The sequence below is a fragment of the Nicotiana tabacum genome, chromosome 1 (assembly GCF_000715075.1).
Source record: "Nicotiana tabacum cultivar K326 chromosome 1, ASM71507v2, whole genome shotgun sequence".
Taxonomy (NCBI): Eukaryota; Viridiplantae; Streptophyta; class Magnoliopsida; order Solanales; family Solanaceae; genus Nicotiana; species Nicotiana tabacum.
Genome location: NC_134080.1, coordinates 53,257,581 through 53,270,440, shown reverse-complemented (window position 1 = coordinate 53,270,440; position 12,860 = coordinate 53,257,581). Strand labels below are relative to the sequence as shown.

At 37.2% G+C, this 12,860-nt stretch overlaps 1 protein-coding gene across 1 annotated transcript; it reads right to left on the bottom strand.

Moving 5' to 3' along the window:
• Positions 1 to 10,921: 10,921 nt before the first annotated feature.
• On the bottom strand, positions 10,922 to 12,339 carry LOC107790886 (uncharacterized). Its single transcript, XM_016612859.2, has one exon. The coding sequence runs from the start codon at positions 12,137 to 12,139 to the stop codon at positions 11,045 to 11,047; it is 1,095 nt and encodes a 364-aa protein (XP_016468345.1). The 5' UTR covers positions 12,140 to 12,339; the 3' UTR covers positions 10,922 to 11,044.
• Positions 12,340 to 12,860: the final 521 nt, after the last annotated feature.

Sequence of the window (12,860 nt, the reverse complement as noted above, 5' to 3'; positions counted from 1 at the left end):
AATGAGATTTAGCGTTAAGTTTTACTTTAGGAAATAGAATTTAGCTTTCAAATTTTCACTCTTAAGATGCGATTTAATTTTAATTTCCAGGACCCTCCTAGATAATGGTATTTAGCCTTTAAATTCATAGAACTCTTCTGGATACATGATTCAATTAACACTCACTAATGTTCCCGGTATCAAACTGGGGCAAAAAAGTTTCTTTTATTTTGCTTGTTTTGCTGTAGTCTCAGGCGCCCACCTGGAGAACAAGGGTATTTATTTCAAGAGTTTTAAGTCGGTAGCAGGCGCCCACCTGGAAAATGAGGGAATTCATTTCAAGTTCCGGTCAGAGACGGCAGGATCCCTCCTGAAGAATAAGGGCAACCTACAGTCCTGTTGTCAATTCAAGTTAGAAGTAGTAGAAGTTCGCCTCAAGAATACGAGTCAACAAGGGTATGAGATGACCAAAAGAAGTCTCAATCCAAAAGGAAAGAAAAGAAAAAAGAAGTGAATCCAAAACGAAGAAGCAGATGAAATATGTGAACTGCTCAAGACATGGCTGAAGTCGCGAGCACTGCATGTCTGATCGTGATCCGAGGAAGTCGTGGAAGAATTAACTAGCACATACAACTAGCAAGCGTCAAGGTTCAAATCTAAAGTCTGCATGAAGAACCATTCAAGATCCAAGATCAAGCTTCAGAAGACTCATAGATAGGAATCTTGTAACTCATAGTTGATAGGTTAAGTTAGTCTTTTTTATTTTGATTTTGATGTTATAACGGGACCGCGGACCGGAACCTCGACGGAACAGTACCTCACTCGACTCTCTCATCCTCTCCATACACTCCATCACCTCATTCACTTCTGAACTATACGTGGCCCGATACCTTTATAGCCAAGGATATGTAGGCGGCTCAAATACTAGGACTCGGTCACATTCTCTTCTCTTTTAGTTTTTGGTTTCTCTAAATAAGGGTCGGGTCAAAAAACCTGTCTCGTCGTTCTTTGTCTGAAAACTCTTCGTGTTTCCAATAAAATAGGGGCAGTTGTAGACATGTAATTTTTGACCCAGATAATTTTTAAGTTAGTTGTAGTATTTTAAATATTTACTTGAGTTATTATATATTTTTAATCTATTTTTTCTTTTACTACCACTTTATTAGTTTAATTTTATTGTTTTAGTATTTAAAAATTAAAAGAAAATATAAAAAAAATAGTTTCAATTTTTATATTTAGTTTTATTTTAGTAGATTATTGTATTAATTAAGATGTGATTTTTATATTTTTATAAGTATATTACATTGTTTTAGTCTTCCTACCATATTTAAGCCCAACAAGACAAAGACTTATTCTTCCCAACCCATTAGCCCACTTAAGTGCAAGATTTAATCCTAGCCATCTATTTAATCCAATGGTCATCATCCCTTCCCACTTCCATATAAAATACTCAATTATAGAAACCCTACCCTAGATTCCAATTCCTAAAAAATGAGGACAACCGCAATTCCGTAAAAATTGCACGGGGCGCCCTATTTGGTCACCCCCATTTAACCTATACCCATTTTTTAAAAAACTTTTAACTTGTACCCACTTTTTAAATAACTTCAGCCCCCTTTCTCCTCCCCCGTCTGCTCCTTCGTTTTCTTCTTCTTCTTCTTTCTTCTGCTGCTGTTGGTGTTGTTATGGAACTTCAGTTATTAAAATTTTGTGTAGACATATCTGGTTCAATGATAAGACGAAAATTTTCTTACACTACTCTATTCCAGTCAAGAAATACGAATGGATCTGCAAGTGATCATTGTTTGGCACCATGTCCTTTTTCACCCTTAACTTCAGGCTGAAGTGAAAGCAATTCACCGCAAATTTAGCATCTTCCCCATGACAAGAAACACCAAGTTACTTGTATAGCTATATGCAATAAGAAATAAAATCTCCATTGCTTATATAGTGCTGAAGTTTTTACAAATGAACTAAATAACTTCAGCTCTAGAGCTGAAGTTCCACAGTTACAAAACAAAAACTTCAGCTCTAGAGCTGAAGTTCGCCAATTACAAAACAAAAACTTCAGCTCTAGAGCTGAAGTTCGCCAGTTACGAAACAAAAACTTCAGCTCTAGAGCTGAAGTTTGCCAGTTACAAAAATAAGAACTTCAGCTCTAGAGCTTAACTTCTCCAGATACAAAACAAAAACTTCAGCTCTAGAGCTGAAGTTCGCCAGTTACAAAAACAAAAACTTTAGCAATGCAAATAGAGAACAAAACTTCAGCTACTATGCTTAAGTTCAACAATTACAAACAAAAACTTCAGCACACTTGGTTCAGCACACTTGCTACTTCAGGTCCGTCTACTAGAATGCTGAAGTTTTGCGTGATTGCCTTTGCTACTTCAGCCCCGTATGCTGAAGTTATGCGAAAAAGAGGGTACGCTTGCAACTTTTTTTTTTTTTGCAAAGCGGACACAAGTTAAAAGTTTAACAAAAAGCGGGTATAGATGCAAACCCCCCGCAATTCCTAACACACACAAAAAAGGCTGTAGCCCGATTTCATTCCTCTCTCCTAGTGACGTAGGAAACATTGAAGAATCAGCCAGCGTCGTACAAATCGCTGCAATAGAGAGGAATGCAGAACATCTTCAATTCAAGGTGACTAATTAATGTCCTCCTTCTGTTGTTTAAGATTTTCAAAGTCAAATTAATGAACAGGCACTAGATGTATCAATTATTGTGTTTTCTTGATCTTAGTAGTCAATAAAATTATTATAGCTCTGTGAGGCTTCAACTGTAAATCACTCATCTATACTAGCAGTTTCGAAAGATCTGGTGTTCTTCGTAAATGAGCTAATCCCATTCAGTCAGCTAAACGTTTGGAGAATCCTAAATTTGAAATTTATAATGGAAACATATTTACCTTGCTATTTGTATGTAAAGCATAATGATGCATAAATAATCTCTGAAGTCCTCCATAATAAATAATATTGAATATTTGTTGAAGCATACTTAATGGCAGATGAAGTAAGATTTGTTGCAAATCTTAGGGATTAAGAAAATTAACTCGTTGGTTAATGAATGCTAGAGCTTCGACACAAAATTAGGTTCACTTTAAGAGTTGTGCTATCATCTATTTTCTAATATCTTTGATGCATTGCCTAGCCTAGCTAAGGGAATCTTAAATGGTTTAATTTTTCCTACATTTTCTATAATTCATGTCCTCACAACAGTCTCAAAGATTAGGAAAATAATTAAATGTGCTAGTTGCTTTAGGCGCGATTAATAATAATTATCACGGCTCTAGGCACGGTTCCCATGGCATGGTCGTGATACCTAATTCCCATTCGGGTGTGCATTTCATGTGACCTGATCACAACTTCGAACCATTAATAAATTAAACATGTTGTAAATCGTGGGTACAGTTCCCATGACATGATTCGCGATGTGTACAGAATAAACAAGTGTACGACAATCGTAACTTGTTCCGGAAATAATTTCATAAATACTTAAAAGCGGTTAGAAAGTTAAAAAAATGCACAATAGGTTTTAAGAATGTAATAAATCAGATAATTAGTCTAATTGTTAATAGCTGAGCGACCGTACTAAAACCACGGAACTCAGGAGTGCCTCACACCTTCTCCCAGGTTACTAAAATTCCTTACCCGAATTTCTGTATTCGCAGACCATAAATAAGAGTTAACTTCCTCGATTCGGGATTTTAAACCGGTGACTTGGGACACCATAAATTATCCTACGTGGAGACTCTGAATTTGAATAAATAATTCTGTTTCGGTTTTGTCACTTTAATTGTAAAAACTCCCATATACCTTTTTGGATAGAAAAAGGTGGTGTGACATCGAGATCACCTCTTCAACCCCGAACATTTCCTTTGCAGCTGATTGTTCTCCATAGATTATTTTAATCCCTCCTGGCATTGGGAATTTTAACACTTGGTGTAGAGTAGAGGTTACTGCCCTCATGTTGTGTATCGATGGCCTCCTAAAGAGAGCGTTGTACCTCATATCGCCTTCAATTACATAGAACTTTGCTTCCTGGATGGTCCCAGTGGCGTTCACTGGTAATGTTATCTCCCCTTTTGGTGGTTTCACATGCCATGTTGAATCCGTTTAGAACTCGGACTGCAAGCACGATTTGATCATGTAGACCGAGCTGTTCCACGACTCTCAATCTGATGATGTTGGCTGAGCTACCTAAATCAATTAACACACGCTTAACTCGAGATTTATTTATGAGTACAGATATTACCAGTGCATCATTGTGGGGTTGCACGATCCCTTCAGCGTCTTCGTCATTGAAATACAAGGTTCCTTCAAGCACATAATCCCGAGTCCGTTTTTCGCTTGTGATGGATATTTTGGTGCGCTTTAACATTGGACCTTGGGGAATGTTGACCCCGCCAATGTTCTTGTTAATGACGTGCTGAGGTTCTTCCTGCTCGACCAGTTTATTAGCATCTCTATTCCTAAAATGGTTTTGGGCTCGTTCGCTTAGAAACTCTCGGAGATGCCATCATTGAATAGTTGGGCTACTTCCTCTCTTAATTGGCGGCAATTCTCTGTTGTGTGTCCATGAGTGGCATGATATTTGCACATTAGATTAGGATCCCTTTGGGCTGGATCAGACTGTAGAGGTCGAGGCCATTTGGTGTCCTTGATGTGTCCGATGGCAAATGCGATGGCGGTCGACATTAAAGTTGTATTCTAAAAGCCTTGGTGCTTCCTTAGGTCCGATGGGCTGTCACAACTGTTTTTGCTCATGAGTCCCTGGTTGTTTTGACCTCGATCACTCCTCATTTCATTCCTCACGGTGTTTCGCCCAGATCCGTTACCTCTTTGGTCCTCGTTGTATGGTTGATAACGATCCCTGCTCGATCTTGGTTCACGATCGATGTCTCTCTTGACTCTATCAACGGCTCAGATGAGATAAACGGACCCGGAAGGAGCCCCAAGTTGATCATCTTCAACCCTGATTTTTGATTGATACCGATTATGTACATCGGTCCAAGTAACAGCTGGATATTCTACCAGATTTTGTTTTAACTAATGTAAAGCCAATGAGCTTCGAACATTGAGTCCTTGGGTAAAGGCTTGAACGGCCTAATCGTCCGCGACTGGAGGCAGGTCCATTCATTCCATTTAAAACTGGGACACGAATTCTCTGAGCATCTCATTGTCCCTCTGTTTTACTTTGAAAAGGTCTAACTTCCTGGTCTCGACCTTGATATCCCCGGTGTGTGCTTTCATGAAGGAGTCTGCAAGCATAGCAAATGAGTTAATAGAATTAAGAGGTAGGTTGTGATACCATATTATAGCTCCCTTTGACAGAGTTTCCCCAAACTTTTTCAGCAGGAAAGACTCGATCTCGTCATCTTCCAAGGCATTCCCTTTGATGGTGCACGTGTAGGAGGTCACATGCTATTTGGATCTGTTTTTCCGTTGTACTTAGGAATCTCGGGCATGCAGAACTTCTTAGGGATAGGCTTCGGAGTTGCGCTCGGAGGGAAAGGTTTTTGAACAAACTTCTTGGAATCCAAGCCTTTTAATAACGGCAGTGCTCCTGGTATTTGATCGACCCTGTAATTATAGGTTTCTACTTTTTTATCATTGGCTTCGATTTTCTTTTCTCCCAATTCTACCCGTTTAGTCAGCTCCTCGAGCATTTTTATGATCTCGGTGTTGGTCCCTGATTCATTTTCATTTGGTCTCTCTGTGATCGATTCATTTCTGCTGGTGACTTCCTAGACGACTCGGGCTCAATCCTACTCGGAGCACCTGTAACATTTCGAAGATCACCCGTAAGTTAATCCCATCATCTTCGCCGTCGTGCGTATTTTGTGCAATCGATCGGACTTCTCTGTGGATGTTGTTCTCAAGATCGGTAGGCAAATTTGCATTGATGGCCACATGCGAGCTAGCGTCGATCAGGTCTACAACTGGAACTCCTTTGTGGTCCACAGGGGGCACCTCGTTACCGGGTGCTACATTGTTGTTCTCTCCATGGTGGCCGGATACAACATCCACGTTTAAAGGGGTAGCCTGGGAGTTCGACATTTCACATTTTAACCTGAAATCAAAGATACTCCAAAGAACAAGTGTAAAATAGGGTGTGTTATAGAGGTTTGTGTCAAATAACCACTATTATCCTTAGCCCCACGTGGGCGCCAAACTGTTTACCCTCAAAATCGGATAACAATTGAATTTGTAAGTGATTTTAAGGATACGCGGATTATTTTGACACAAAGCTATAAATTGAATTAGGTTAAACAAGTAAAGATAAAATGAATTCAAACCATACGAATAACACAGTTTCAGCCTTAGTGAAATTGTTAACTCTCGATCCGAGCTCGCTATAGTCAACACTGATGAACAAGTAAAAAAGCTAAATAATAGAGAAAATGATAATTTATTGCCTTGGAACGCGTGTTGCAATGTGTTTCATGAATTATGAGACCCCCTTTATTGTAGGAGTCTTACCTTAGGTACAACTCTATAAAAGGTAAAAAATCTTCTGATTAACTGATTGTCGGCTCCTTATCGATACGTGCCGAGATCCCCGCCGTGATATCCGTCCGGTCACGGATATTTCGGCCTTCCATATGTTTGATTGTTATAATGCTCCCCGAAGTCATTCGAGGTTGAGACCAATCCGGAATTCTCGGGGGCAGGTATCATGCCCTCGGATTCCGACTCGACGAAACTTTCGCCTCGATATCGGCCCCTTGTCATCATGTCTCGAGCCTAGCTTATCTTGTTGGAGGCTGGTGTATACCATGAGCTTAATTTTACTCGTATACAATGATTTAATAAAAGCCAACAAAATTCAAGATATTATAATAAGTTGGTCAGGCAACAGCAACAGTAACAGCAGTTCCTAAAATATGCATAGTTCCAAAAGATGAAGTCAGAATGAATTGAGTTTCATAGTTCAGACTTCAGTCATACATATCCACAACACCGCAATTTGTGTTTTTTGGAGACTGGACAAGTTTTGTTCCTTCCAACCTTTGCTACCTCCCCAACTAAATCCTAACTTTTTTGGTATTTGTGATATGTTTCTGGTTTTCTTCTTTCCTTTTTTATTACGTACTACTTTTTGTATTTCTTTAGATAATATGGTTCGTTTTTCAAATGAAATGAGTTTCTATAGAAATGAGAATCATATAGCCCCGGAGTCAGAGAAGGGAAGTCTTGGAACGACGACAAAGTAAGTCACGGGTTCAAATCATGAAAGTAATTATTAATACTTGCATTAGGTTTGGTTGTCTACATAATGCCCCTTGGATGCAGTTCTTCCCCGAATACTGCGTCCCCAAATGCTGCGTGAATGTAAGGTGTTTTGTGCATCGTACTGCCCTTTATTTTTTAAACCCATGGGGTTGGACACTAACTTGAATCAAACTTAACTAATTGCTACAAAACCAAGTCAAGCCAAGTTGGAACCAGTGTTACAAAGTGAAGCTGCGATTATTAAACAACAACTTCAGTTTTGGACGTTTGAGTTTTACTACTAAACTGATTGAATAAACTTTTTTGATAGTTAAACTCAAATTTTCCAAGGGCAATGTTTTCTTGGTCATCAACTTGAAATGTCAAAATATTTGTGATCTACAGATTAAGAATTCTAAGACCCCATTATACAGATTGTAATCCAAATCCACGCATATCCAAAAAGGATAAAATTGTACTACGTACTATAATTGTAGGATAAATCTTTCGTTGGAATTAGATTTATTACGTACTCCAAATAATCCATTTAGTACAATTATTCTCTTTTAGTAAAAGTTAGAATCCAAATAACTTTTCATTTTTAGGCAAACAATAGCGAGGTGTTTGCTTTCTTGTTTGTCATATAGTCGAGTAGGGGAGTGAACAATTGTTTTCTCCTTTTGTCCATTCCAAACCCCATGTGCTAACTCGAAAATTGTTGTCTTTTTATCACTAATTCAATATTATAATAGTCAGTGAGCTGTCTCTTTATAGAATTAAATATTAGTGTAATCACTTTGCCGACAGGAAGAGGAACTAAATAGTTTAACAAAAACATAAACAAATTAATACAAGAAGATGCCCCATCTGAATAATTGATGGTGTAATTGCTTAATCCTTAGAAAAATATATTTAAATAATATTGTTATAATTGATGACACTACATTATGTTATGCACTTACAAAGAATCTTATAGCACTATTTGTTTAATATTTTTTGCAACAAAAAGTGAAACTTCTAGTCTTAGTCTAACTTAAAGGTGTTTAACGGGCCGGGTTGACCCGTAACCGGACCGGCCCAGACCGGTTAAAACCGGAACCGGACCGGCCCGGTACATAGGGGGGCGGGTGGGGCTGGGTAGGAGGGGTAGAGGGGGTTGGTTCGTTTAAATTTTGGTAACAGTTAACCGGACCGGTCAAACCCGGTCCACATAAACAGTACCGTGTACCGGTTAAACCGGCCCGGCCCGGCCCGGTACAATCTCTTTTTTTTGTTTTTTTTTAATTTTTTGAATTAAGTGGGGCCCACTAACCGTTGGCAACGGTAAGACCTGACAGGCATCCGTTGCCCAACGGGTTAATTGTATTAATAACCTCTTTTTTCTTTAAAATTTAACCTTTTTTCAATTTACAAAATTAATCTTCTCTAAAACTATAAATACACCCCCTCTTCTTCATTTCTTCACTCAACTCTCATTTCTCAATCTCAATTTCTCTCATTCTCCAATTTTCAAGATTTCAAGTCTCAATCTCAAATTCTCAATTCTCAAATCTCAATTCAATTTAAATCATGCCTCGTACTTCTAGAGTGCGCTCATATGTTTGGCAACACTTTGAGGTGGTAGAAGAAAATGAAGAAGGTCAGAAAGTAAAGTGCAAGAACTGTGGTCAAGTCTTAAATTTTCGTTCAGAGTCTGGCACATGCAGTTTAAGGAGGCATATAAAGTATTGTCTTGAGCGTCCTCCGAAAATTCGTATTTAAGATTTTAAGACAATTTGTGTTATTTTAAAATTATTAGACGTATTTATGCTTAATGTTTTAGTTTGTTAGATTAATTTGAAGTATTGTTAATTTATTATGCATGAAAATTTAGTTTTACTATTTTTTGTTAATTTACTTTTTAAATGCAAACTTTAGTTTTGAATTTTGAAATAAATGTAGCACTTGCAATTTATATTAATACTTTTGTATTAATATAACTTGTAATCTTTAAATTAATACAAAGTATTAGTATAACTTACAATAGTTATAAAAAATATAAAAAAAAATACACTAAACCCGGCCCGGCCCGACCCCCTCAACCCGTACGGTTCAATTTTTATGGATGAACTCGAACCCGTTAAACCCGTTAAGCCTCAACCCATAACCGGTCCGGACCGTAACCCGTACGGGTCCAAAAAATAGCAACTCGGCCCGATCCACCCGGTTAACACCCTTAGTCTAACTAGAAGATGCTCTAACCAGTAGTGACCAAGGAAAAAGGCCTAACTTTGGATCATATGGTCGCATATCACTTGTTGTGATTGGGACCTATCAACAAAATTCCCATAAATTAAAAAATTGTGAAAGGTGTTTGTTATTAGCTGTCACCATTTAAATATGGCCCCACTAACCACCATGACCACCGTAATATCATATGATTATATGATTGCCCCTAAATAAAGGAAAAATAGTAGTGCAAATCATTAAATTTTCTTTAAAAATAGTGCAAACCATTAAATTCTCTTTAAAAATAGTGCAATAATTCCCAGCCCTTGCTCCCATTAATGAATTAATATTTTTACTTTAAGTTTCAGTATCTCACACATAATGATAGAATTAAAAGTTTAAGTAAGAGGATGTTTGTGCTTCGGGTTTTTTATTGTTCTTTTCACCACTATTGTGACTATAGTTTCCTGTCTATTAAAAATAATTTTTTACAAAGGTTTGCGTACACCCTACTTTTCCTTGGATCCCCCTACTTTTCCTTGGATCCCACCTTTAGGATTACATGAGTTTTGAGTTTGTTGGTGTAACAAAAGGGTGTCTGCATTATTAGTGTAATTTCATCTAACAACAAATTTTTCACATTCTGTCTACTTCATCTACCCTTAAGTTAGTAGACACTTATCTTCTTGTTAAGCTGCTGACAGTTAAGACACAATAAAACTTTACTCCTTAAAAATGGATTTATTGTGAAAAAAATCTAGGATAGGGTAAGGCTGCTACATCCTACCCTCTTTAGATCCCATTTATAAGAATACACTGAAATGTGGGAATACACTGGAATGTTTATTGTTGTATTGTGAAAAGAAATGAGAAAGGTAACATGTGTGATATAGAACATGGATAGATATGCCGACTCCAAACTATTTCAAATGAAAAACATGAAACTACACGTGATACTAATAACCCTGATAATTGGAATGACTTATTTTAAGTGTTTTTAAGCCAAATAATTTTATAGTGTTTGGATTAAGTAAAAAATTGTTTTTAAGCACTTTATTTTTAAGCTAAAATGACAAAAATAAGCTAAAAGCCAAAAGTTATAATTCCTTAACTTATGTCTTACTTAAAAGTCACTTAAAACAAACCATCCAAACGGGCTCCTACATTTTCTTATCATAAACAGTCGTGAGGAACAATAAAACTCCCAAAAGTACATTAACAACCAGAAAAAATGGAGATTCTTTGGGGACATTTGTTGAAGAAAAGTTTAAAAAGATGACCTATTTGAACAGAGAGTTTTAAAATGTGGACTAAATTCACGGTAAACTGTAATTAGCTCTAACAACATAATGAGCCCTCGAACATTAGCCAATCTATAGTTTGCCACCCAAAGAAAAGTCTTTCTCCACATTATCAGACACTGCAAACCATAAATTGGCAATGCAGCAGTAAAATTACTAAAATGCCCATCCACAAACCCATGATTTATCAAATGCCAAAAGACAAGACATTGACCAAAATGTTGCAACAGTTGGATTTGCATTAGATCCCATCACCATCTTACTTTTTCCAATTTCTACAACAGCCCCAAAACTAACCAGAAATTGCAAATTGAACCCAAGAAAAACAGAAATTTATACCTTTCAGCTCCCTCTACCAATCATCTCCTTGTACCTGAGAATTGAATCCAACCTCTGTAATTTCAACTGTTGCTTGAACTTGTTGATGAAATCATCTGCTTTCGCATCAACTTCGTTAATGTCTCCATTGTTAGTCTTAACATTCCTTTCCCTTGTAGTTGCCGGCCGGCGAGCTTCAACAATGGTCTCCTCTTCAAAATGTGCAAATGGAGATTTCATGCTTGCTGATTTCTTCATCTTCGTCGGCAACTTTATTGGAGCTTCACCAGCCGATGGATTTGTATCTGATCTGCTCCTACTCACGTGACGTTCCTTTAACTGACTGTACACTTCATCCAAGCTCTTCAACTCACCTTCTTCTTCCTCTTCTTCTACCTCATTTTCTTCATGGGTTTGCTTAAAATCGAAATGGGTGTCTATATTTTCAAGTTCTTGTTCATGGGTGTGTTGAAAAATGTACTGGGTCGATTTCTCTTGAATATTTTCTTGATGGGTTTGCTGAAAGTTGAAATCTTGATCCATATTTTTGAGTTCTTGTTCGTGGGTGTGTTGAAAAAGGTACTGGGTTTGTGCGTCTGGGAGATTCTCTAGATGGGTTTGATGGAAATCGTACTGGGTTTGTGTTTTTTGAGCATTTTCATGATGGGATTGGTTGAAAATATACTGCGTTGTTTCTGGTACTATGGTAGTATGTTCTGGAGCTGCTTCGAAAATGTAATGTGTTTGTGGTTCAAAGGTAGTTTCTTGATTATGGGGATTGTCAAAGTTGTAATCTTTAACAGGTTCTTGAGATCTATAGTTATAGAAATTTATGGATTTGATGCGTTGAAGAATAGAAGGAGATCTAGTGAGTTTATAAGGTTGTTGCTCTTGTTGTTGTTGTTGTGACTGATTTTGTGAGTAATCTTGTTCTTGTTGACGTTGTTGTTGTTGTTCTTGTTTGGGAGGGTGATTTGGTTTTTGGTTAGCTAAAGAAGAAGTAAAAGCAATGGTAGCAATCATAACATTGAGAAGAACAAAAAGGACAGTGGGAGTGAACCAGCTATTCATGGATGTCCAGATTGAAGAATACACAGTAGATACAGAGTCATCAAACATGGTGAATGAATGACTTGTGATTTTCTAGAGAGAGAAGTGAAGAATGACTTTAGAGAGAGGGAGAGTGGAAGTGAAAGTGGAGAACAAAGATTGGAGTGTAGTGTAGAGTTTGGGTGATTAGTAAAAGCAAAGGAGAAATGGGAGCTGGAAGATGGGAAGTGGTGGGTGGGGATCAATCAGGGCATGGGGATGAATGGTAGTGGGGTTCGTTGGTTTTTACATCTCGCATGGGTTTTTTTATACTCATAATTTTTTTTGTTTTATTTTTGTCAAAACAATAAATAAATTATTACTACGCGTTTTATATTTTCAAATGTGTTTGTTTACTTTTTAAATGAAATAAATTAAATTTGTAATATGAGAGTTAGTTTAGTTTTAAGTTGTTCTAATCCATCTATTTATAAGTAGAAATAACCATTAATACTTGTATTAATATGGCCACTAAACTTAGGGTGTAACTTTTTCTCCAACCATGTGTACTAAAATGCTTGGGGTCGTCTTTCTAATCCATCTATTTATGTTTATTATATATATATATATATAATTTCGTACAAATTAATGAATAGATCATCGTATAACTGCATAGGAGTATTATTATGAAAAGGATATAAGTCAAAACATTATTTTAGAAAGCTGACTCCTTAACTAAGCATGGTTTGCAGATGGAGGCTTCACCAATCATCACCGTTTTTTTATCAACTATCGCCTTTTGTACATCAGA

Coding starts and splice junctions, on each gene's coding strand:
- LOC107790886 (XM_016612859.2), bottom strand. CDS start 12,139: ATGTTTGATGACTCTGTATCTACTGTGTATTCTTCAATCTGGACATCC.